The sequence below is a fragment of the Muntiacus reevesi genome, unplaced genomic scaffold, assembly GCF_963930625.1.
Source record: "Muntiacus reevesi unplaced genomic scaffold, mMunRee1.1 SCAFFOLD_213, whole genome shotgun sequence".
Classification (NCBI taxonomy): domain Eukaryota; kingdom Metazoa; phylum Chordata; class Mammalia; order Artiodactyla; family Cervidae; genus Muntiacus; species Muntiacus reevesi.
In genome coordinates this window covers 49,332-77,326 of record NW_027077887.1, presented here as the reverse complement: position 1 = coordinate 77,326, position 27,995 = coordinate 49,332, and the positions used below count along the sequence as shown (strand labels likewise).

General features: G+C 39.2%; 1 protein-coding gene across 1 annotated transcript; it reads right to left on the bottom strand.

Moving 5' to 3' along the window:
- Positions 1 to 64: 64 nt before the first annotated feature.
- Positions 65 to 27,765, bottom strand: LOC136155213 (exocyst complex component 1-like). The gene is given in 11 exon segments (XM_065917070.1): positions 65 to 1,218; positions 1,953 to 2,060; positions 2,630 to 2,793; positions 8,886 to 8,991; positions 15,486 to 15,635; positions 19,509 to 19,562; positions 20,353 to 20,465; positions 21,048 to 21,180; positions 21,394 to 21,621; positions 23,423 to 23,610; positions 27,705 to 27,765. Coding segments are annotated over 11 exon segments (1,491 nt in total). The 3' UTR covers positions 65 to 1,032.
- Between the last annotated feature and the right edge of the window lie 230 nt (positions 27,766 to 27,995).

Sequence of the window (27,995 nt, the reverse complement as noted above, 5' to 3'; positions counted from 1 at the left end):
GTCCGAGACTGTTTCTCCCTTAAAGTCCATTCTGCCTTGGTGGGCTTGATCAGGTGCGGATGAAAACACAGATGGGTTAAATATCTCATGTCCCAGGCCATCTCCGGAAAAGCCAATTCATACTCACTTCTGTATCCCCCTCCTTCTAGCCTAACAATTCCGAGGGGGTCAAGAATTTCACAGCAGACGGGACACCTCCTGGGGGAGGACAGAATACGAGCATACACGGACCAGTTTCTTATCCTAAGAATCCCCTGGCGATCGCTTGGTAATAATTTTCCCCGAGACGGCGTGGACACACCTCCTAAATGTCCTTCACAAATTTCCTTCTTAAACCCTAGCACGCTCGTCAACCTGTGTACCAAGCAATCGCCACCTGCCTATTCCAGGCTCCTGTGGGTCCCCGCTCCTTCTAGTCCCTCCCAGGGGGGTGATCAGGCCCCCTCTTCCACCCTGCTGGGTGGGCTCCTCCTCACCTGAGCGCTCAGTTCCCCTGCTGCCGTCCACTACCTGCTTACGTGAAAGGTCCGGGCGTTGAAAAGCAGAATCCTTCCAGAGGGGCGAGGCGCCTTCCCCCCTCTAGGAGATTCAAGCTACAAAGCCTCGGGGTGGCCTCAAATGAGACCTGTCTCCTCAAAGCGAGGAGTTTCCCAGCCAATGCACCAAATGTTATAGCCACGCTTTCCGGGAAACAGACTCACTCAGAAGGACAATGCAGATAGTGGAGTGCAGTTTATTACACCGGCGGGCCCAAGGCAGAGTCACCTCTTAGCCAAGGACCCCGTCCAGCATTTGTGAAAATCTTTTATACCCCATGTGTACGTGTCCAAACCCACCACCTCAATTCCCTTGAGACTTACATAAACAAAGGCAGGGTAAATACAACTACAATAACCCCATCATTCCCGTGTTATGTGTTCAAACAGTCAATAATCAATCAGCCTGCAGTTACATTCCAAACAGTTAATAACCGATAAGCCTGTGCTTACATTCTGATAGATAGTGTCAGGGGTGATTAGTGTCTCTTTTCTCTTAGGCGATGAGTAACCTGGATATGATCTTCAAGGTTCCCCTGTCCGGAGGGGGTCTTATCCTTCCATTGTCGTTCCCACAGGCACTAAGCAGAGAGTTCAGAGTCCACTGGAGAGGCAGCCGAGCACGATCAGCACGGACAGGCCTGAGATGGAGTCCAGGCCCTATGAATTCCTTCTTCATTTTCTGCCGGTTAGGAGAGATAAAAATGTCTGGCACTTACAGCCTCATTCCTCCATTTGGAGACCCTTGGCCTTCCCGCCTGTTACTCTCTCAGTCTCATAGTAAGAAAGCCATAAGAAAGATTCTGATTTGAGGCTCTCCATTTTTCTCTTGCTTGCTTTCATTTATTTTTTAAGACCATGGGGGCTTCCCTGGTGGCTCAGCAGGAAAGAAATCTGCCTGCCAATGCAGGAGCCACGGGTTCAATCCCTGGGTTGGGAAGATCCCCTGGTGAAGGAACTGGCAATCCACTCCAGTATTCTTGCCTGGGGAATCCCATGGAGAGAGAAACCTGGTGGGCTACAGTCCACGGGGTTGCAAAGAGTCAGACACGACTTAGTGACTAAATAACAACAAATATACATTAAAACATCATTGTAATTTTTTAATTCTATTTACTTTTTCTTGATCACTAAAACAATAAATTTGCTTTTTAAAAATATTTTTTGCCAAGTAAACTCAGACATTTCCCCCACTCATCAATTTGGAGAATGTTTAGGCCTAAGATAGTCTAGAATATTAGATTAGATGCCCAAACACTATCCTTTTTTTTATTATCTTATATGATAAAAATTACTTAAAAAATCCTTACAATGTAAATTCTTTCTGTTCTGATATTGAAATTATGACAACATAATGATTAGGCTAATTATGATATAGATCACAAATATGAGCTAGTAAATAAATGTCACCCATACCACAGTTCCAGGCATACTCTGATGTCGCTGTAGTTTGAAAAATTTACTTATGAAGTCTTGTTCTGCCAGACACAGGGGCTCCAGTTCACTCAGTACCTGTTCAAAGATCTGAAGAAAACCAAAATGATTCTACAAAGAACTGAACAAAACGCTTAAAATAACATTCCACATTTAATCACTTTTCTGCAGCAACCAGGGAAGCTTTATCTATAATCTTAATAGAATCCCCCAAACAAATACTTCCAAGATTGACAAGACAATGCAGTATTGATGAGGCATAACAGGGTCAGAACATACCTAAAACAAAACTGACAACAATTACTCACTTGGAATCTGGAAAGAGGAACAGAGTGATAAAACTTTATTTAAACAATTTAGCTTCATAAAAGTTGTTTCCTCTTTGTAGTCACTCAAATAACTGGATTGACAATGCAAGCTCTTTATGATTTATAACAAATTTTAATAAAGCTGTTATGTCATTTAATTGATGAATCACATTTCAGTTGCCATTTGACCAGTTATTATTTTTTTTTTTTTAGATTCAGAAATGGAAAGTAAGACACGGTTAATTAAAAGAGTCAATAGAGCCCAAATCTTTGAACACAATTAAAGCAGTAACAAACTGGTGCTAGAAAACTGACAGTAATGTTTAAGAAACATGCGTCATTTTATCTTACCTTATCAAACCTGGCTCTGTCGGCGACATCGAGATCAGAGGCCGACATGTTTCCCATGTCCAGCAAGGAAGATGACTGAGACCGGTGGTTCCCGGAGCTCTGAACACTGAGCTTATTTAGACTGGAAGTAGACCCGGTTAATTTCCCGGAACTCCCGTGAAGACCTGGGAAATGATAAACCTTTAAAAGCTGTGACCTTCACGAATGAAAGGTTCATGGCATCCATCAGGGCTCCCTTCTGCTGTCCTGCTCTTCTGGGGCTCATATGGGTTAGGGCACAACTCTGCCACATGAAGAGGATGTAGAGTGTCTTCCTCTTTCATTAAGATTTGTGTTCTACTTCTGAGCCTATGTAAAGACAGGTGAAATCATACAGAATCACAGAATAAGACTGAAAGGGATCTTAGAGATCACACTGTGCCCTGCCCAGTCTCATCACAGTTGTCTGATGATTTTTCAAAAGTAGATGAGGAGTTCTTTTCCACTCAGAAGACATGACTATGGATGAAAGTCACTGACCCCCTAGAATACTAGCTAACATAATGATTGTATTTCTAGAAAAAAACTGCCATATTCCAATATTATTTGCCTCTACATTGAATCAACATATTAGGCTGAACCACATGAAACTACCAACACTCAATTAATCTTGTCCTACTAAAAACGTCAATTACACATGACTCAACTTAATACATTCCTGAACTCAGACATTCCTGTTTTTTCAGCAAGTGAATTGATTAAAGTTCTTTTAAAAACTAAACAAAACGAAAAGAGAAAAACTAACAACAAAAACAAAACCCTGAATATTTGTTGTATTTAAAATACAACTAACATAACACATACATAGTTAACTATATTAATATGGGACATCTGAGTTTAGGTATAAACATAGGTATCTATCATAGCTATGAGGAAAAATGAGAACAATATGTCTGCACAATATCCTACATACACCAAACTATTAAAGGATTCTATTTTTACAAGAAAATGTGATGTTTCTATTCAGAATTAAATTTAAACAGTAAAACATTTTTATTCTTCTTGACTATTTCTCAGCTAAACCTGTATTATTCACTGATGGTCAGAAGGGACAAATAATAAAATAAGTGATAAAAAATATGATATACAAATCATATTTGTATATGTAAAGTAAAAAATAACAACAACAAATATGATATACAGTTAGTTAGAGACAAACTTTGGTTTCATTATGCAAAATCTGACCATACGTACAAGAAATTTTATAGTTTCTAAACACAGCCTGAAAACAAAAGTATAACGGTTAAGACTTTTTATAAGTTTCTGACTACCCACCATACATGTTTAACCATGCCACACATTTCTTGGATGCAGTCATCCCACTTCCTTTCTGTTGGTTTTCTTTCTGGCCAAGCCCTGGCAACCCAGAGCAAGCAGTGTTTCTGGCGCAGCTTCTCCAGGATGAACGACTGGCTCCTAGACACACACACGCACTGAGAGCACCTGCTGACACGCCGAGCACGCCCACTCTCGGCTTCCCGTCTGACAGCACTGCCTTTCCAGGCAGTGTGGCTGCCACGGGTTAGGCTGCAAGCGTCACAGACAAAGACAAGTTAGCAAGCTGCAATCTGCACAAACCGCGCACAAGAGGAAGTTAAAGCTCTAGTTGAAAAGACACATGCAAAGAACCAGGAGCACCAAGCAACGAGAGAGGCAACATATGTTTAGTTGGTCAGCTACTGCTTGAGAAATTACATGACAGAAAAACCTTTACTAGTCTTTTAATGTACTATTTGATGCAAATATTCAGGTAAAAATATCTACATGTGTAAACCTCCCCCACACTTTTAAGTCTCCTAAGCTGATGTACTTAAATTTAAAGACTACACTTCCAAGTTCTGATTTCTGAAGAAAACAGAGTTCAAGTAAATAATTTAATACAGTGAAAATTTAATAGAATGAACTTGCACATTTATACATTAAATGCATTAACAATCCTGTATTCACTGAAAGCTCTTGGAAGGAATCTCCACTGTACTAAATAATTTTATACTCCCTCTGATAAAAAAAATTATGAGTGGAGTTTTAAAACCATTTTAGAAATAATAAGCTAAACTGTTTAGTAACTTAGCTGGCTCTGTGAACACTGAGAATAAAACACATGTATCAAAACACTAATTATTGGGAGATGGGTAGGTAGAAGGGTAAAGCTGAGAGACAGGTCTAATGTGGGAATTGGAGTTCTTTCAGGGTCATTTGGCATTTCCTTTATCTAAAACCTCTCTTTAGTATTTGTTCGATCAATTGTAGAGATCGTTTTGTGAAACATTCTAAACCCAAATGAGAATCTAACTTGAATGGCAAAGAAAGAAATTATAGAATAAAACAGAAAATTAATGAATATAACTCTAGAAATATTTAAGAAACGGAAAACAAGGTGTCAACTCCTGCCAAACAGGGATAGTGATAGTTGCTATTGCTAGGCAAAAGCTCGAGTATAAACTACTAATTTGCCACACCAAAAACATGTCAATCTCCCTAGCCTTGTCTGCCTGAAGTTTAAAGGAATATGAAATGATAAGGCTGGACACACAGCAACCAGGAGCGGGGGATGCACTGGAGCCACTAGCTTGTCAATCTGAACAGTATCTTCTGGCGATCTTAAGGTGTCGCTCTACTAAGTTCACCAGTTTCAGAGCAAAGCCTGATTCTGCATATAGTTTTCTTTTTTAAAGTAGTTAATAAATACTACTAGTGCCCTATTTGGGCTCATAAAAAAGTCTATATTATTTATCAGCAAGAAGTAACAATATTCTGGTAAATTTTAAATATCCTTAAACAATTTCTGCTAGAGTACAAGCACCAAGAGGGTAGGGTCTTTGCTCATTGCTGCATTCTCAGTATCGAGCAGCGATTATCATGTAATAGGTAATTAATAAACATTTACTGAATGAATCATCCACTCAGGACTGAATGTAGTCTTGTGTTCAAGACTCCCTTTGGAGTCAACAAGATTTCTTAATTTCAGTGGACAAACACTGGAAAAAATGTGCTTGGCATATCATTTTTTAAGTTTTGGATTACTAAAGATAAGGAAGTTATTATGTAAATGGACTCAACTAATACTTGTGTGTCTTATCTTAGTAGTAAAAAGAAAAAAAATGGGCAATTTAAAAAATTATTACTAGATATCCTTTGCCTGTCTTTTCATTCAGTACATCTGAGGAATACAGAAGAAAAACAAAACACCAAAGTATCAATCTCGGGAGGACAATCCCACACCTCTGAGAGTATCAGGGTAACCTTCTGACCTTAGAAAGGCAAAGGTTTTATAAAAACCTTACCACAAAGAAAAAGTGCTTTACTGGCATTTTAACGTTGTTTTAAATTATCTAAACTAAGTAGATGTTAAAGACTTGAGTAAAGAATGGTTCAAAAAGAGAGAATTCCCCTGAATCTCTATGACTATACACAATTTCCTTTTGTAAAATACATTCAATCTGACTTTCTATTCTTTTTTTTTTTTTAACCGCCCGCCGCTGACTTTCTATTTTTATTAGTATCTCGGATGCAGCATTTTCAGAGCAAGGAAAAAACAAAACAAATTTAAAATTTTATTCATAATTCCTTAATTTTGAGCCATTGAAAATTTACCTTCCCCAAATTTTAGGTTTCTCTTTTAACTGTAATTACTATTAAGAACTGATTTAAACATAATTCGAATCCTTGAAAAGGTATCTTTAAAAAGTTTACATTCTATCTATTTAGAACTTCTGAAGTCATTTGTATTTAACTTGAAATTTATTTTTAAATGTTGACCAACAAGCTACATTTTCAAAGATGAACAAAATAGTTTTTATCCTCTGAATTCTGTTTATTATTTAGTTTTTCCTTTCTTGTAACTGATAACATCAAAGTAATAGAAACTATAATTTTTTGGTTACTCTCCTATTTCTTACTACTTAATGGATACATACGAGAGATGTAATCTTAACCCTGTTTTAAAAGTATCTTCTAAACTTGTCTTAGGTTAATTAAAAATTTTTTAACAAGATAATTTAAGAACTTCAAAAAATAAGAAAAAAAAATTAAGGTTTTAGGTTAATGCAATGATACCATTAAGATAGTATTGTATTTGATTTAAATTATATTCCAATTATGTCATTTATCTCAATGAGAATCTTAAGCTTGATAAATTAATATTATGACAGGGGCATTAATAACCTCCCAAGGAGGTAGTTTTAGAAAGATTTCCCTTTTACTGCAGTAGCAAGTGATGACAAATATACTAAATGAAAACATTAAACATGTAACTGTATTAATATGTTGTTTACTAAAAAGAAAAACTGATTTTGTTATAGCCACGCTTTCCGGGAAACAGACTCACTCAGAAGGACAATGCAGATAGTGGAGTGCAGTTTATTACACCGGCGGGCCCAAGGCAGAGTCTCCTCTTAGCCAAGGACCCCGTCCAGCATTTGTGAAAATCTTTTATACCCCATGTGTACGTGTCCAAATCCACCACCTACCCCATGTGTACGTGTCCAAACCCCACCACCTACCCCATGTGTACGTGTCCAAACCCACCACCTCAATTCCGTTGAGACTTACATAAACAAAGGTAGGGTAAATACAACTACAATAACCCCATCATTCAAGTGTTGTGTGTTCAAACAGTCAATAGTCAATAAGCCCGGAGTTACATTCCAACCAGTTAATAATCGATAAGCCTGTGATTACATCCTGATAGATACAGGAAAAGTTTATGACCTGTCCGGAGACAGGGGTGATTACGGTATGCTTCCTCTTAGGCAATGAGCAACCTGGATGTGATCTTCAAGATTCCCCTGTCTGGAGGGGGTCTTATCCTTCCATTGTCGTTCCCACAGGCACTAAGCAGAGAGTTCAGAGTCCACTGGAGAGGCAGCCGAGCACGATCAGCACGGACAGGCCTGAGATGGAGTCCAGGCCCTATGAATTCCTTCTTCAATTTAACATATCCATGGTGAAACATTAACAAGGATATAAACACACCGTTTAAGAACAAGTAACCTTTAGGATGAGTTAGCATTTCTGTTTCCAAAAGCCTATTGTCCCAATATTTTTATCAGTATCTTTACCAAAGTGTAATACACAGATTCAAACCATTTAAAAAATCGGAACTAGTATCACCAATATATTAGTGTTGTATTAAAAACAAAAACAAACCACAAACCAGTGAATCACAAAATAATTACCCACTACTAAAGATAGTCTTCTTTGTCCTAAAGAAAAGAATGGAAAGACGAGCTATCAATTTCAATCAGGGCACAGGCTCCTTTCAACAAGCAAATGCTACACTCATGGTTCTAAAGGGGAGCTATGCAGACACAGAGGACACACTGTAGCCATTTAAGGCCAGGTTCTGACTCCGACAGGCACAGAACTCCATCCAAAAAGCCCAGAGATGGGTACATGCAAGAGCAGAACGTGGCCTCGGCAAATCATTTCCTTGCAACTTGATACTTTCACTGGTTATCCTTTTAAATCAAGTTTTTTGTTTATTTAACATATTTAGAAGCAACAAAAACCCCTCTTGTTTCAAAAATAACTCTTTGGAAAAATAAAGTATAATTACAGGAGAAATTTTGGTGACATTTTTACAGCCCCTTCACAGGGGAGAAAACACTTAGCAACTTTCTTTTTGATTCAAAATAGCCAGTGACAAGTAAGAAGCCAGGCATCACTTCACTTCCCTGTGGAGTGCAATGACTTAAGAGATCACAGACTTGCCTCCAACTGGTACAAAAGGTCTTTTAGGAAATCAGAAACTGAACTTCCAACATCTGTCTCTTAATCTAGTACTTTCTCTCCAGACTGCACTTCATTCTCTGGCCAACTGCTGCTGCTGTGACTATACACAGCTGTCCCTGGTATCTGTGCAGGGTTGGTTCCAGCACCAGTGGTGGACACCAAAATCCATGGATGCTCAAGTCCCATGGTTGGTCCTCCGTATTCACGGGTTCCGCGTCTGCGCTGTACTTTTATTAGACACGGCATGTATATACAATTGCTGTCAAGTTCACATACTGCAGAATTTTAATTAGTAAAAATAAGGCTTTAGAGACATACTTGTTCCATGAAAAACCTATAAATCAAACCAATGCATTAGATTTATTCTTTTACTAATTCTATTGTATCTCCTTCCACCTTGCCTAAAAAGTCTTAAAATTATGTGTCACAGATAAATAATTTTTAGTAGAAGAGAAAACAAGGGGACTGAGGTGCCTAAGCTTACCAAGCTTCTTGCTTTCTTTAGTTGTGCCAGTCATCTTGATCTTTGCAACTTCAAAGACATCTTTAATTTCTCTCTCACAGAGTCATGACAAACAATCCATGCAATTCTTAAAAGTGAAAACAACACATACTCATTAATAAAACAAGTATAACAATTTCCATTTCTCAATCCCCCCATATCCTTTGTGCTTGTTTTCAATTTTGTGGTCTGAAAATATTTGATGCATTTCATAGGACACAAGAAGGCTATTTTCCATCTTTTAAAAAAACTGAACTGGCATCATAATATTAACAGTTTGTAAAAATATGAAGTTGAATAATCACACTCACATTTTCACTTTTATACTTTCAGTTCAGTTCAGTTGCTCAGTCAAGTACGACTCTTTGCAACCCCATGGACTGCAGCATGCCAGGCCTCCCTGTCCATCACCAACTCCCGAAGCCTGCTCAAACTCATGTCCATTGAGTCGGTGATGCCATCCAGCCGTCTCATCTTCTGTTGTCCCCTTCTCCTCCAGTCTTCAATCTTTCCCAGCATCAGGGTCTTTTCAAATGAGTCACTTCTACGCATCAGGTGGCCAAAGTATTGGAGTTTCAGCTTCAATATCAGTTGTTTCAATGAATATTCAGGACTGATTTCCTTTAGGATTGACTGGTTGTATCTCCTTGCTGTACGAGGGACTCTCAAGAATCCTCTCCAACACCACAGTTCAAAAGCATCAATTCTTCGGTGCTCAGCTTTCTTTACAGTCCAACTCTCACACCCATACATAACTACTGGAAAAGTCATAGCCTTGACTAAATGGACCTTTGTTGGCAAAGTAATGTCTCAGTTTTTTAATATGCTGTCTAGGTTGGTCATAGCTTTTCTCCCAAGGAGCAAGCCTCTTTTAATTTCATGGCTGTAATCACCACCTGCAGTGATTTTGGAGCCCCCCAAAATAAAGTCTCTCACTGCTTCCATTGTCTCCCCATTTATTTGCCATGAAGTGATGGGACCAGATGCCATGATCTTAGTTTTCTGAATGTTGAGTTTTAAGCCAACTTTTTCACTCTCCTCTTTCACTTTCATCAAGAGGCTCTTTAGTTCTTCACTTTCTGCCATAAGGCTGGTGTCATCTGCTTATCTGAGGATTTTGATATTTCTCCTGGCAATCCTGATTCCAGTTTGTGCTTCACGAAGCCCAGCATTTCAAACGATGTACTCTGCATATAAGTTAAATAAGCAGGGTGACAGTATACAACCTTGATATACTCCTTTCCTGATTTGGAACCAGTCTGTTGTTCCATGTTCAGTTCTAACCGTTGCTATCTGACCTGCATACGGATTTCTTGAGAGGCAAATAACGTGGTCTGCTACTCCTATCTTTTGAAGAATTTTTCACAGTTTGGTAATCCACACAGTCAAAGGCTTTGGCGTAGTCAGTAAAGCAGCAGTAGATGTTTTTCTGGAACTCTCTTGCTTTTTCAATGATCCGATGGTAATTTACACATTACCTTTCATGTATTTTAAACATAGCTGCATTCATACGATACTGGGTGTTTGGGGCAGCACAATCACGCTTTTCCAGGTCATATGCTAATGACTGCACAGTATTATGCTCTGCTGATGTTCAGTTTAGTAAACCAACCTCCTAACACAGACTACATAATTGGTTTTGATGTTTTGCTGTGATAGACAATGTTACAACAAGCTTTTCATCTCTAATGAACTGCTTTCTTGGAATAATTTCCTAAGGGTAAAATTACAGTGCTAAAGAATAAGGGAATCTTTTAACTCTTCTTCCATAATGCCATGCTGTTTCAAAAATTATTATACCAACAGACAGGATCAATGACACTGAAGCAGGACACTGAGTTTTACCATACCTTGCCAGCATGGGGTAGTAAATTAGCCCCAAATAGGTTACTCTCATAAGAATTTAATTACCACATCTTACAGTTTTCATAATCAAATGATTTCTTTTTAAAAAACAAAATTTATTCTAGTTCAAATGAAAACATCTATTATTTAACATGCAAACTCATTCCCTCATCATCTATGCTTATTATCATACAAAAATATTTTATACCCTGATGAAAGAGTCAACAGCGGGAGGCCATGTATTTTTCCAAATCCTATGTTAAATGCCTTATGTAGAGTTTCACTAAATTTAAATAAATCCACAGCAGAAAAACTCCTATGCCTAGTTATTCTTTTAAATTTATCATGAAATCTACACTTCAATTTCAAACACATCCAGTTTTAGAACAGTTTACTTTGCTTTAAACATCAGATGTAACTTTCAAAGGTATATCACTTAAATTATTTGTATACTGACTCATAGTTCATTATTGATTTTTTTAAGTTATTTTATAAGTATATAAAAATATATTAGATATATTTATATATATTTAGATATTTTATTGATAGATATGTCCTTATAAAAAATTTTTGGATGAAACATAATATAGAGCCTTCTTTTTTCCAATTTGCATGCCACATACATTTCCCACAGATTCTCCGTAAGGAAAGTTAAATAGGAAATTTTTTCCTGTGATCTTTGTGTGTAACTTTAAAAGCAAATCTAAAGCTAAAAAGACACTAAAATTATTCCTATTTCATTCAGCTATTTCACTTTTCAGCATCTCATTCGTTGAATTTTAAATTATCACAAAAACACTGATCACTGGAAATCAATGTAAATGGCTGACCAACTTATAATTCATAAAATCTTCATTAGATTTCTACTCAACTCACTCAATATAACAGACTGCATTCCAATACCCAAACTAAGTGCACACTACTACCCAAGCAATTTAAACAGTCGCTATTTTTAAAACAGTGATTTGAGCAGACTACTGAAAATCACCTTCTTTTTCAATACAATTGAAATGACTGAACACCTTCCCCCAGGTTCTCAACAGAACCCACAGGTGGGGAAGCCCACAGACAGGCGTGACTCCCAGCTCATTCACTTACTGAATTCAGAGAGAAGCTTCTCACTGGGAGTATTTATTTCTCTTAGCATCCTGTATACAGCACCTAACTTAAAATCCAACTATCTTGAGCTTAAATACTGTTATCTCAGGCAGTATTTCCAACTTTTTCTTGTGCTCACTTTAGAGTCTTACAGATAACACCATGTTTTATTTTCTATATTTACAAATATAGGACTGAGGCTGAGACAATGTGTCGGCCTCAAGGGGCTATTGGGAGAGGAAAGATTGTTCCTACCTAAACAAGGATAAACCATCTCCCTGCTCAACTGCTCTACATGCTCTACTGCCCCAGCTAGGCAGAAGGGATTCTGGGCAGCCGAGCTTATTACATGCCCAACGCACCTCTATTTTCCTTAGGCTCTAAATTACATACACCCCAAATCAGGGGTTTGCTTAGATTCAGCCGTAAGTAGAGTTGGGGCAGGGCCTAGTTATTCTTTTCCCTAAAGAAATGAAGACAAGCTTTTCCTGGTCCTGCCAAAAAGTGTGAGCTGGGTACAAATAACCAAGTACAAAGGTGAGTGCTACGTCACTTCAATCAGGTTCAACTCTTTGCAGCCCTATGGACTAGAGCTCACCAGGCTCCTCTGTCCATGGAATTCTCCAGGCAAGAATACTGGAGTAGGTTGCCATTTCCTTCTCCAGGGGACCTTCCTGAGCCAGACACTGAAGCTGAATCTCCTATGTCTCCTGCATTGGCAGGCGGGTTCTTTACCACTAGCACACACTACATGGAAAGGATCAAGTACAAATAGCATCTGGATTTAATTATTATTTCTTACCAAAGAAACACTGATTTGTCAGGTTCCTTTTTTCATTCCTTTCCTTCCATTTCCTTTCATTCCTTTCTTTGTCATATTAATAAGATTCCTATTTTTGAAAACACTTGAGCAACCAAATTAGATTATCAGGCATAAAACTGCATGGTCTGTCACAAGTTCAAACACAAGACAAAGCAAGATTCTTTGGAAATAAGATAATTTCATTTAAAAAAGCACATCAATACTGTCAATTGAAAATATACCATGAGCAGAGAATGATTCCATACTTCAGCACTAGACTGGCTACTGGCTTGCTTCTTCACTTTAAATTACATTCATGAAGCTACATATATATAAAGATACGGCAATAATACTCACTGAGAACACAATCAGGCAAAAAGCTTATTGATTATTTTACTCATTTGAATATTCACTAGGGGACAAAGCACTTGTTGGCACAAAACTCTTAAGATGTAACAATATTTAATCATTCAAAATACAGTATTAATCCTCTTAAAACTTCAGAAGGCAAAGATTCCAGTCATGCAAATATTCTTCTGTAAACTATCTCCAAATCAGAATTCTGCTGACTCAAAACTAATCAGAATACAACACAACAGTAGAGTCCTGAGCCCAAGGGTTCCTGCTACAATGGCCGTTTACTAAATGAGAGCATGTCATTCTGCTACTCAAAGCCCATCAACACCCCTCCCTCATCTCTCTGCAAGTAAAAACCAAATTCCAACACCGGTGCCCAGTCCCTTCCAGATCTGCCCTGCCCCGCCCCCCGCCCCCCACCGCACCTCTCACGCCCGCCCTCCCATCCTGAACCTGACTCGCCGTGCTCCCACCACCACGGCCTGCTTGCTCCTCCAGTGCTCCAGGTTGCTCTTGCCTTGGGGCACTTGTGCTGTGCTGGGAAAGCTTTCCTCGGAAATTCCCACTGCGCACCCCTGCTTATCTTTAAAATTTGTGCTCAAATGTTGCCTTCTCGGACCACCCTTTTTGAAACCGCAACCTTTCTGATGTCCTAGCATTCCCTGCTTTATTTTCTCTAGAGCTCTCAGCAGTACCTTCCAGCAGACTATGAAGTTGACTTTTATGTTGGTCCTTCTCCACTGGAATATGTACTCTGAACAGGCAAGTGTTCGCCTGTCTCCTTCAGCGCCGTTCTCTTTCGTGCATACAACAGTGTCAGCACACAGCAGATGCTCAGCGCGTTTGCTAAGGGAACGTGTGAATGGCTCTTTCTTGTCCAGCTGTGGCCATCCGTGTGTGTGTGTGCTCAGCCACTCAGTCGTGTCCCACTCTGCGACCCCACGGACTGTGGCCACCAGGCTCCTCTCTCCACGGGATTCTCCAGGCAATGGTACTGCAGTCGGTTGCCATTTCCTTCTCCAGGGGATCTTTCCAACCCAGGGATCAAGCCTGCATTTTCTACATTGACAGGTGGATTTTTTTTTTATCATTGCGCCACCTGGGAAGCCCAAGTGGTATTTATCACTGTTTTAATCTCTGCGTCTCACAAGTCTGGCACCATCCTGTCCCTTGTTTTGGGATTCTCTCTTGTGACTTATAATCTCTATTCCTACTATCATCCTCTTCGTCCAAGATTTCATTTCAGTTCATTATTGTATTAGGTTCTTAGTTTCCCCTATCAAGTCTCTTCCTGTGTCTGAAGAATGCTGCTAGGACTCACGACTCAGATTTTTCAACCTAACTTCTCACTCTTCTAGAATATGGAATTTCAGCTTCAGTCAGGCTGGTCTTCTTAAAGTCCCGGGAAAAGAGTCAAGTCCAATGTTTTCTATGAAGTTTTCTCCTGTGGCTACAGGTCATGAATTTCCTTTCTCTAACATGCTATACATTTAAACTCATATCCAGTTCAGCACTTAACTCTGGCCGGCTGCTAAGGATAGTTGCTCTTCCCGGGCAGACCTGACGCTCTCTGGAAGTAGGAGCATGTGTGGGAGCCACTTCTTATTCTTACATATGGATTAGTGAGTACAAAAGAGGCACACAGTGAAAATCTGGTGAGTGACAAAGAAATGTACCATAATATGATAATCCAATTTTTCCAGCTAGTGTGTCCCACAATCAGGAACAGAAATACCCATGTTCCTCTGTGCCTGGAACAATGGAATGTCTGCTTAATAAAGAGGCACACTGCATGTGCTTAAAAGAACAGATTACAGGTTCTTATAAAGCAAATGCCTCATTGAAAATATAACTTCATACTCTCTAGTTTTTATATTGCACATAAAGCAACTCAGGAAATAATTATTTAACTAACTAAACTAAATGATGCTTCAAGCTACAGTATGGCCTAATACTATATTGAAGTTCAAAATTTAGCTATTCTCCATCTAAGTACATAAAATAAATGTTCTCCAGAATTGTAGACTCTGTGGGAGAAGGCGAGGGTGGGATGTTCAGAGAGAACAGCATTGAAACAAGTATACTATCAAGGGTGAAAGAGATCACCAGCCCAGGCTGGATGCATGAGACGGGTGCTCAGGGCTGGTGCACTGGGAAGACCCAGAGGGATGGGATGGAGAGGGAGGCGGGAGGGGGGATCAGGATGGGGAACACATGTAAATCCATGGCTGATTCATGTCAGTGTACGGCAAAAACCACTACAATATTGTAAAGTAATTAGCCTCCAACGAATAAAAATAAATGAAAAAGAAAAAAAATGTTCTCCATAGCTAATGAGCACTAAGAAATTCAACTACTTGCTGCTTTTTTAAGAACATACAACAGTGCTTCAAATGTCACTTGCGGAACTGAACACACGACCTCTCGATTCTAAAAGATAATGCTCTATACTCAGTGAGTAACTGACGTCAAATCCATACCTTTGTTAGTCCCTCATATTTTCGATAATCCGTACTCTCTAGCCACTCCATCAGCTTGGCATATCGGAGTAAGTCTCTATGAAATGCATGATGATTAGGTAAAGTCAGTTCAATAGAGCGCTGAGCAAGAGTTGAACTCTGATCACGACCCTAGAGTGAATAAATAAGGACATAACTATCACTGACAGTATAAAGAAACATTGTTGTAACTAAATATCCTTAATAATGATCAAGCATGGCCAAGCAAAAACAACAGAACATAGAAATATAAGAACTGAGTACTTACTTGTCTTTTTTTAATCATCCTGTGTATACAAACTGAACACCACCACCATAAAATAGTCATAAACACACAAGAATGACTCTCTGATAAATCGACTCATTTTATCTTTTAGAGTAGTTGAGAATGAATAGTTTAATCAACTTTACCTCTCCCATAACATTTTACAATTGACTAAGCAAATAAATATCATGATATAAACTGTTACTAAGAAACACACACCGAACAGGGGAAGTCATTCAAAACAAATTGTCTCCATCTATGATATCTCCATTAGAGTCTACGATATTTAAACAGCAGGTGAAAATGCACAGGACACAGAATGTCAGAACTAGGAAGGACTGCAGATGACTGCTTCCTGGGCTTTCCAGGGCAGCGCTCAGTGCTCAGTTGCTGGATCATATCCTATTCTTGGCCAACCCAATAGATTGTCTGTAGCCTGCCGGGCTCCTCTGTCCATGGGAGTTCCCAGCAAGCGTACTGGTGTAGGTTGCCATTTCCTCCTCCAGGGGATCTTCCCCACCCAGGGACTGAACCTATGTCTTCTGCACTGCAGGCGGATTCTTTACCACTGAGCCACCTGGGAAGCCCTTTCCAGGATAACCCCTAATAATAATGTAATTTTAATTTTTCCATTAATTTTCTACAGAAGCAACTATATAATTTTGTTTTTAATCCTTGACATGACTTATATAAATGAGCACGTTTTCAATCAGCCTGAGGCAGACGATGCATCCTGACTTTTGTTCTAGAGTATATGGATCCAGTAGATCAGCTGACCCAACGGAACAAACTGAAATTCAAAGGGCTAAGTGATCCACACAGGCCACACAGGCGGAAGGCTAGAATCTGAACCTCAGCCATGTGAGTCTCACTTCTGTTTTCTTTTAAAAACATGCCAAACAAAACCATTCTAACCAGACTCAAAAACTGCTGAAGGTCATTACAAACATTACATTTCAGAAATGTTTACCACATCAGAAGGATGACTGAGATTCCACTGACTCACAGATATTAGATACTGTACACAGAGAGAGATTAGTTTTAAGTCTGCTAATGTCTCCAAATTGTGCCTTAATTAAGTTACACTAACTAAAAGGAAGGAGTATTTGACAAACTTGTTATTGCTGATAAATGTTTTCCAAATATTTTACCCTTATTAACAATAACATTAGATATATTTCCATTATCCTTCCTCATTAATTTTTTCAATAATTCAAGACTCAAAATCATGGTTTATGTTCTTCTATAGCTGTTTACTCAGGTCACTGCATGTTAAGTTGTACTATTTAATTTAATGTCAGGAAAACTCTTCAATTAAAAACCTTCATCTCTCCTGCAAAATGGAAGAACCAACATTTATAGAGAATTTTACGGTTTACAAAGCTCTTCTACATATATTACTATTCAAAACTTTCTACTGTAAGTAGCATTTCCAGATCATCATCATGTGAAAATTCACTGATATAAAAACATTATTACCTTCAGACTATTAGGATATATTAAATATTGTTAGTGTTAACAGAAAGATTTTAAGAGAAACTGGTTTCAAAATATATAGGAAGGAGAAAAAATACTTAAATTGCTTAATTCAATCAATAATATAGATAACTATCATATCTAGAATTCAATCGTGCTAAGAATTTTACTCTTTATATACTTTAAAAATTAAGACATTGTTTAAAGTTTCTTATTAGAGATAAATAAATTAGTAATGATGACTGAAAACCTTTTGAAAAGGACTGGCCATTCTAGATGCCTTTAAGAACACCATGATTCATGAGAAGAGGTCAAAATATCAACATTAACAGGAGTTTTGGAAGAAGCGGATTCCAACCCTCATGAATGACTTTGAGGGGTATGACTTCAGTACAGGAAGTAACTATAGATGTGGTAGAAAGCAGAACTAGAATTAGAAGTGGAGTCTAAAGATGTGACTGAACTGTTATAATCTCATTTAACAGATATTTAATGGATGAGAAGTTGCTTCTTACGGATGAACAAAGAAACTGGTCTCTTGAAAGAGAATCTACTCCTGATGAAGATGCTGTGAAGGCTACTGAAATGACAACAAAGGATTTAGACTATAATTAATACATAAACTAAGTTGATAAAACAAGTGGCAGGATTTGAGAAGACTGACTCCAATTTTGGAAGAAGTTCTACTGTGGGTAAAATGCTATCAAACAGCATTGCATGCCACAGAGAAATTGTCTGAGAAAGGAAAAGTTGATCATTACAGCAAACTTCACTCTTGTCTTATTTTTAAAAATTGACATAGCTACCCCAATCTTCAGCAATCACTGCCTTGGTCCTCCAGCACCTTCAACATTGAGGAAAGACCCTCCACCAGCAAAAAGATGATGACTCAGATGGTAGGCTCAGAGGGTGCTTAGCAATTTTTAGCAATGAAGTATTTTTAAAATAAATGTGTACATTCTTCTGTTAGACATAATGCTATTGCACACAATAGGCTACAATACTGTGTAAACATAGCTTTTTTACGCACTGGGAAACCAAAAAATTTGTGTGACTTGCTTTACTGACACATTCACTTCATTGTGGTGTCCCTAAGGTAGCCCCTATACACTGCTGTAGAGTTTTAAGTACATTACCTTTACCACATCCTCACAAGCATCTTGAGGGTAGCAGCCATTTCTTACTCTTACATATGGAGGACAGTGAGTCCTGTCACACAATGTAACACACAAATCAGACACACAATCAAAATTTGATGGTGAACAAAGACATGTAACCCAGTGCGGTAATCGAATCTTCCCCGTGTGTCCCACAACCAGGAACAGAAATCCCCTTGTTTCCCAACTCTTTGCTAGGTGACACGAAGTATTCAATTTAACACACAGAAAATCTCTTTTCTGCACTTGGGACACTGTCTTTCATCTTCTTCAGCACATTCCAGGTTGTTGCAACATTCTGGTTTTTAACATGCATTACTCACATGTAACAATGCATATTAGATTTTCAGAACTGGGATGCATTCATTTTAAACAAAGCCATTAGTTTATAAGGCAAGGAAGCAAAAATCACAAATAATAGCATGTTATAACAAACAATTAAGGGTGGAGAAAGGATTATCATTTAATGACTGGTATTTTCCATACCATTTACAAATGTGGACTATAGCCTGTCAACAGGATAATTTAAAAAAACTAGGGAATTGTGTAAAAATAGATATTATTGAAATAATAGTGTAAGAAAAATGTGCATTAGTATTTCCTATGTGATTCCTAGGTTTACTTTTTTCCTGAAGCTTTTCAAGTCAAGTGGAATGTTAAGAGAGTCTTCCCCTGGTTCCCCCTTGCGCGGTTAGTTAGCTGGTCTTCCTTTACTCCCATGGTACCACCATAACATACACCTTCCCTCAGTCTGTTTGTCGCCCTTCTCTAGATCGTGAGCAACTAGAGCAAAGAATCAGCCTCTCATCTATTCCAATGAAACGTCTGGAATGCATCTTTAATCACTTGGCAAATGACTTCCAAATAAAGGAGTGAGTGAGTGAATGAAAATGACAGAAAGAAAGGCAAGCAGAATGAGATTAAATGCCTTTGGATCTAAATAAACTTTCTGTTATGGGACATTAAAAAAACTGCCACAAATATGGTTAACAGGTAGCTCAAATCAGTAAATTATAACTATAAAGATTCTGCTGCTATTAAGCTTAGTAAACCTTACAGGGGAAAAAAAAGAATCGGAGAAGCTGGAGCCAAAGTTGATGTACTCACAGGCACGGAAAGAAAGTAGGACCTGTTATAGAGTTGAAGGAGGGCCTGAGTAAACTAATCAGAAATAAAATAGAGTAAATACAATTGTTTCAGAATACTACAAAGTGAAAACAAAATAAGAACCTGGAATATCAGTCAGCATTTCTTGATGAACAAAATTTCACTCAACTTTTTTTTGGCCCCAAATCCCTATTAAAGAGATCATAAATACACAAAATCTAATTTATGACACCTAATTTATTCAAGAAATATTAAGTCTAATTTATTATTTATTAAAAAAAAAGCACCTTCTAGTCAAATCCCTCTAAGGTATACTTAACAGTAACATTTATATCATTGCCACAACCTTAATTATAACACCCTTTCCACATAGAAATAGAGATAAAGGTTTTCTATAAGAGTAAATCAACTAGAATTTACAATTGAGTTAGTCATTTTTCTCATATTTATAAGTATATGGAGCCAATGAAATACTGAAAACATGGAATCAAGTCCCTGTTCTCACTTGAAAATACTGAAAAATAAAACAGGCCAAACATTAAAAACGTAACAAGTTTGGACTTATTTTTAGAAACAAGATTGTCTAAATGGGGTATATGTAACATGCAAGCACAATTATTTAAAACTTAGGGAATTTTGGCTAAAAGGAACTGTCTTCATAGGAGACCACTGAGGCCCCCAAAACATCTATGAGCAAATACATACATATCTAAAAATATTAAAATCAAATAAATATAGAAAGGAACATATTGTGCTCCCAATTAAATACATTAAAATTTTTTTTCTGTGACCATTTCATTTCAAGCTACAGGAACATGCCAGTACTATAATAAGATAAAATTACCTGTCGAACAAAAACATTGTTGAGGTGACTGGCCAGTCTCCGGGCAAAATTCTCTCGCAAATCACTGAAACGCTGCTGCTGCTGCTGCTGAACTGCCAGAAGCACGTCATGGCCTGAAATCGTGACAGCTTATTCAACGGGTTAAAGAGCTCCCGGATGTCTAAGGAGTGCATTTATAACAGAAGCCGTATTTCAGTTCTGAAGAACTCAACCTTTTGCTGGTTTATGCGTGTGTTTATAAAAGAAAGGTAAGGGGGAAAAACAGTGTAACTCAGCGATCCTCACGCTGCGGTCTTGCCTCAGCCTCACCTGGGAACGGTCAGAAACATGGATTCTAAGGCCTCAGAGCAGACCTACTGCTTCTGCGCTGGCCCCTAGCCGTGATCCCGATGCAAGCTCAAGTTTAGGAACCGCTGGTCTAGCAAAGCCTTACGGCATCTACTTTGTGCTAGGTCCTGTGAACAGCGCTGAAGAAAAATGCTGGTGTTAACGTAGAGTCACTGATGGTCAATCAGAAGGTACTGAAATGAACAAGTTCTTCGTGCCGATATAAATTATGTTTGAGAGTAAGTGAAACTTGTTTCAATAGCTAATAATCTAACCCTAAACCACCTGCCTCATGGACTTTTTGTCAAAAGCTTTACACTAAGTCAGAAGCTTAGTCCCAGGTTCTTGGGCAGATTTTATGGTCATACCTGGTCGAAGAGCTACATTCACGCACTGCAGCAGGGCATCTGCAGCATTGGTGCAGGCCTCAATGCCCCTGGAAGAAGAAAGATCTCCTTCCTGAAGTGCCTTTATATGACCTTTGGCCAGGTCCATGTGGCTCTGGAAAGTAAATAAACACACCATTTGTCTGTGTACTCTTAGGAAGTTTACAGGTAAGATGCTACGCAATCCTATTACTGGGTGTTTGAAACTTCAGTATTTTTAAATCTTGCTCTCCTAAGGAAACTAGAAAATACTTGCAAATGGGCTTTAGAGATCATTAGTTTTGTTTTTTTTTTTTAATTGTTGCTAGTAGTTTATAACCATGCTTACCACAAGAAACTCTATCTCAGACAGGAGTTTTACGTTATTAGTGTTACTGAGATGAATGAGGTGGTTGCTTTCGGAGATCTGATCCATCTGTTCTTTTACACTTTGGAGCATTTCCTCATAACTGCTCAGTTTCAATTCAATCTGATCCACCTCCTTGAGAGCCTCATCCAGTAACTTCATTAGGATGTTGACTTGCTTTTCAGAGGCCATGATAGACTGGATGTTGGCCTACACAGTTAAAAAGAGAAGTAATACTTCATATTCTTCAAATGAAATATCCATAAATCTTTGACAGCAGCGTGACTCAGCAGCAGCGGCAACAAAGGCTGACACACACATCTACACGTCTACTTTAATTGGCTGCTTTGTGTTTACACTCCACTTTTTCACACAGTATTTCAGGGAAGCACACGTCCCCTTATGTGGAGGTTAGGGACCAGATCTCAATACCGCATATTTAGGGCATGCGCCATGATGTATCATCAGCAATGGTGGACTCTCATTAGTGCCGTTAGGTTATACCACCTCTGACGCTGCTTCCAGCTCTATCAACTATAGACATTTTCTATAATCTGCAACATTTATGTAAAATCCTAAACAAAAGCATAATAATCACCTATGCTAATACCTTAGTTAAGAGGGTAGCAGTAGCATGCCAGTCTTTAACAGATACATGGAACTAATTTATAACTGTAGCATGATTTGTACTAATAGGATGTGGAAGAGTCTATTGCCATAAGATAGCTCCTTCTACAATATTCTTTCTTTTCTCTTTCATTTGCAACTACTTTTTTTTCCCAGACAAAGTAGCAACAAACCACCGACCCCTTATTAATATTTTCTAAAGACTCTATTGATTCTCAATTCCCTGAAATATGGAAGCTTTCAAACCCAAAATTAAACTGCAAAGTAATATGATGACTTGAAACACAGAGGCAACATTAACTAGAAAATACAAACCACAAAGCCACATTAAGAAGGCAGATAACATGATATGAGGAAAAAATTTGGATAAAGAGTTAAAATAATATCATTGTATGGGTGATGCTAAAATTTCACATGTTATTTTATATACTATTCATAATAACTCCCATGGAGGTGCAGCCCAACTGTAAAGCAGCAGAGCTCTGACCCACTGAATCTTAAGCAGCAGAGCTGTGACTTGAACTGATCCAGGACAATTTTCACTTCAACATCTTGAAGTCTCTTCTAGGCTTTACTTCCAGAGAGTTCTACAAATTTGTAAGCTTGGGCTATTGGTGTAATCTCTGGACCTCAGTTCAACCTTACAACTTCTGTACCTTTCATGTATAAAATGCCAACACTCTTTTAAGTCTTAAAAACATTCCTTATTCTCAGAGTTTTTCTTAAATTCATACTTTGCCTAACAAAATGACACCCCCCTCACAAAACACTCTCATTTTAGATTTTTCTCATAAGACAGGTGCTACTTGTAGCTTTTTACTTCCTAAAGATGTACATGTAGGTACAAGCTCAGATATGTGCATACAAATAAACAGCATCTATTCCACAGCAGTTCAGAGGAGTCGTCAAACATCCTTTTGCCCTGGCTCTCCTGTTTTCACTACACTATTTTGCTCTCTTTGGGTAAAGGATTCGCTTCTTTCAGCTCACTCTCTCTCCTTCTAACTTGTACCTATTTTTTTCCCCCCAAACCACAAAAATGTTATTCTCTTGCCTTGAACTATTCTGAAGTGTTCCAGAGGCTGGGGGAATCAACCCCCAGGGTGGTTTCAGGTTGGCTACTTTCTACTTCCATCACTTCATATCAAGAACCTCCCCAAATCCAGAACCTCAGCCAACTGCCTTCACTGGCCTAATAGGAATGGTTCTGTCTCTGGACCAAGAACAGTGAAAGACAGAGGGAGGCAGCTGGTGATGCGCTTCTAGGGAAAGACAGCAACGATCCCACCGTCTAGGCTCAAAGGCAGCGGCAGCAGAATATGAACATCACCAGTCTCCTCAGCTTACCACACATCACTAGCCACACGTTACAAGAAAGGCTGACCCCATCTAACACCTGCAGCTCTCTGGACAACCTTTCTGCAAAGGCCTCGGCGCTAGAAATTGCATATTCACAGCCTTCCATCATTATCTCAATATCCCGCTCTTCTCTTGCATTTAACTCTTGGCATTCATCCACTGCCTCTTCCTCACCTCCTGTCACACTCTGATTTTCTCCACTTGGAACAGATTCTTAAAAGAGGGTAAAAATTAAAAATAAAGTAGTAAAAAACTAGGAAGGACAACAGCATTGTACTTACAGGTAAGGTCAGTTATAAGCACAGGTCACATTTAGAGGCTGAAAAATAGGAAAAAAATGATTCAAAATATATGAAAAAAAACTTATTTTATGAAGAACCGCATATGTTAACATGTCTATTATAACAAAAGCATGCAGTCTAATTTATTGACTTGTGTTAAAACAGGCCTTAGTCACACTTTCCCAAAACATAATTAAACTATAAAACAAATATACAACCGGAAACGAAACACGTGTACAAGCCTAACCTTTTTTTTTCTCTACCTGAGATAACTGTTGCTCTAATACAATAATGCTTATAATTCAGGACACATGAGGAACAATTTGCTTTCCTTTTTTTCCCAGGTAACACCTTCTTCTGTTATTTTTGTTCTTTCTATCTTTGTTATGTTTTGTGTTTTCCTCCAAATAACTTTCAATTGAAATTTTAAAAATGCATCTACAATTCATAATTTATTTTGGGCAATGAAAATATTAACTGAACTTTCCATTTCTCTCTGTAAAAATTTTTCACATGTGTTTATAAAATTTCTAAGGATCAGCTAATAGAAACTTTCTCAATATCTGTATAGTAAGAACAACATCATGGCTGTGTAAAACTACAAAAATTTCAGCTGTCTTCCTGCTTCAAAACAAAAGACCAGGAGGTCAGAACTGAGATGCTTTCTAGATAAATGTTTCAGTTCACTTTCTGGAAAGAACAGACTCAGCATATGGGATTTTACATAAATCTTGAGATCGAGAGATAAAATGAAAAAAATAATTTTACCCTTAAATAAACCTCGAAACAAAGTTACTGATTTTCAACAATTCACAGGACACGCTTTAAAACACAAATTCCAAGTGTTTTAGATATTCATTATTTTGTATGAAAATGAGAATCTACATTCAGCATGACTTGACATATGTTAACTTGTCCTTGAACAAAACACACCTAATTCAAAGTAACAAATGATTTACTCTTAAGAATGCTAATTAGCCAGCTTTAGATAACATGCCAGAAAAAAAAGAGGGGCTAAAACTTTCGGCACAGGCAATTACAGACTGCAGTACACAAATGCAAGTCCCCTAGAGCGGCGTCTCCCAGCTCTCAGCCCTTTCCAAGTCACTCTGGAAATGTTAAAAGTGTTTTGTGTGCAGCTTTTTAGCCACTAGGGGGCAGGGGATGCCCAGTTCATTCTGCACAGCTCCTTACACAAGTAAACATTTAAAATAAACAAATATTTTAAATGATCATAATTGTTTCAGAAGGCATCTTCTCACATAAGCAAGGTCATGAATCACTGTCAAGTAAAACTGAAGTAGCACCAAATCAATAACAAGAAACATTTTTATGGACTTTGAAACTTTAGAAAGCATTTGTATGTTCATTATCTAATGTAATCCTCAAATAAATTCCATGAAATAGTTATTATTTTCCCATTAGAAATTACCACATACTATGTCCTTAGTGACTGCCCAAGAAAAGCTGAAATCTTGAGTGTTACACCTATTAATGCCAAGGTCCCCGCCCCACCCCATGGGAATGCTGGATGCTAAAACTGACAGGGATTTTCAGCTCAAGATGGCAGACTAGGACACATTTACTTTCTGTTCCTTCTGAAACCATACTTAAATAAAAGTGTAGAAATACCAAAATTAATAAGCCAGTAAAAGCCAAGAGGTTGTGGAAGTCATCAACTACAGAAAGATTTCAACATATTTCGAGAAGGCAAAAAATGAAACCGAGTGATGAATAAAATAACTAAGGAAAGACTGTCCTAAGGAGGGTCTGCACAAAGCCAGTTAGCTTTCAGTGAGTTCTGGTTATAGCAAAGGGCAAGGAAAGAAGAGGAGCTGAAAAACAAGGAAATTAAAGTTATTTTAGGGAAAAAAGTTAATTGTATGAGCTCCAGAGACCACTCAGCCTGCTGCCATATCAATCCATGGATTACAATGGATTGTTGGTAAGCAAGACAAGAAAATAAGGAAGAAACAAAAATGAAGAGATTGTTCCTTACTGAACTCTTCTCAAATGAGATCAAGGAATTATGGTTAAATGCCACAGCTGTAAATCATTTCTGCTCCTAGAGAGGTCAGATAGGGCTTATGATATTTCTCGCTTTTTTCAGACATAATTTAGGTCTGAGAAAAACCTTTTGTGTCCTCCAATCTCAAATCTTCTTGGGGATGGAAGTCCAAATTTACTCTGACATACTATAAAAAGAATCTCAAGAGCAGAGGGCAAACTAATTTATAATATATGAATTATGTCCAGTGTTATTTTAAATAGATTTTAAACTAAAATATATAAATAAAGTTTCACTGATCAATACAATTCTGGGTTCTGAAACCTCTACATGTCACATGCCTGCTGTGTAACACACAATGTCAGCCCAGGAGAAAGAAAACACTCCAATGAAGTAAGCCAAAGAAACAAGATTCAAACTCGATAAAGCCATGTTAGACTAGGAGTTTTCAGTCCTATCCTATTCTTTTGAAGCTTCTACCTTGTGAATAATAACATGTCTCCCTTGTCCTAGACACCCAAGAGTGTGACTTCTCTCCTGGGCATAAGAATCTTTAGAATTATATATGGTAGTAAAGAGTGGACCCAGCTGACATGCTCACAGTGACCAAACTTTACTGACTGACTGAAGCTGACACAGGGCTCCACTATGAAGCTGCAATAAGTGATGTGTTTGCTTTCTCAACATGAATGAGCTGCCTTACTGAACACACTCCAGGAAGGCCACAGAAACAGGCTTCTAATCCATACAGAATAATGCACTGGTAAATTTCTTTCAGGAAAGCCCATGATTTATCTAGACTATCATCTTTACATATCTGGATCCTTCAAACTATACCAAAGGGAAAACCTCCGCTGGTGCTATGCTGACAACTGGTGGTCCTTAACCTGCCTCTTCTGAGATCAGAACCCAACGCAGCAGGTGATCAATTCATGAATTGAGCAAAAGAAAACCTACAGGGTAGGATATAGACTCATTATAGGTATGACACTTAGGGCTAAGTGCCATAAGGAGGACAAGAAAAGAACAGTAACACGTGAAGCATGTATGGCGGGGAGGCACCACAGCCCAGAGCAGGTTTGGGTCACATCCTGGCTAAGCCATTACCATCTGCACACCCTGAAGAACAGTCTAAGATTTAACTGTTGTACCAAATTTCTAAAAAGAAGTGAAGAAAGAGGCTTACCCGCCAGAAAAGGACGTGGTGGGGTGCAGCACCTGGCCAGGTGAGGGCTCTGCATTCCGGCTGGTGATGATGGCAGAGGAGCCGCGGCGGAGAAGCTGCTCCTGGCCTCGCAGAGAAGCTGGAGAGGTCCCCACAGGTGCTGGACCACCCCCGGGAGGGTGGGTGGCTCCTGCAGTCAGCTTTGCACAGGTCTCTGAGACCCAGGCAGGGAAGGGCCGGCAGATACACACGCAGGCACCAAGGGGGCTGCATGATGAGGAGCTAGATGGGATGAGCTCTGGAGAAGGAGGCCCCCACGGTCCTGAAGAGTCTCTGCACGGTGGCCCATCTGGTGCCAAACACCTGCCACCCACAGTGGGAGGTCTCAGCGGCTAGAGAGCCCGGGAGGGGTCATGCACTGGGCCCCGCCCTTTGCCCCGGAATTTGCAGTTTCTCTGTGACACGTATACCATGGACGAGTCACAATTGCCAGGCTGAGTCCTCCTCTCTCCAGGGCGTGTTTCACCGCGAGAGGAGTAAGAAGCTAGGGAGACGCTCTCGCAGTTTCACATTCTATTCTCGGGTTATTTGGCGCACAATACGGGCAATTTACTGTGTAAACTTCTTTCTGTGCTCCGCCGCCGGCGCCCGCTGGGCCGGTGCTCGCTGGTTTTGCGCCCTCGGGGTGCCACCACATCTGGCCGGGGTCACCCCGCCGCCCCAGCTCCTGCTTTACAACCTGGTCGCAGGCTGCTCAACCAGGATCCAGTGCCCTCATCGTCCGGGTTTTACAGCATGCCGAAAAGGTGGTACCCAATCCAGCAGGCTGGGTACTCCCGTGTGGGCGGGCTACCCCTGGCGAACTTGAGGGAGCGGCCGAAGCAGCAGCCCGTCCTGTCCACTCGTAATTCCATGATGTTCGGACCTTCGAGAACCGTCAGAATTCCTCCACCGGGGCGCAAAATTACTCTCCTGCGTTCACTCCCTGAGCTACCTGTTCAGGTAGCCAAGGCTGGGAAGCCGGTACCAACCAGTCACCGCCCACTTCCTCGCGCAAAGGAGAGTAAGGCCATGGTCCAGGAAGATCAAAGGGAAGGCGTGACAGAGGAGGAAGGTCACACAGAGGCCGAAGGAGAGGACAACG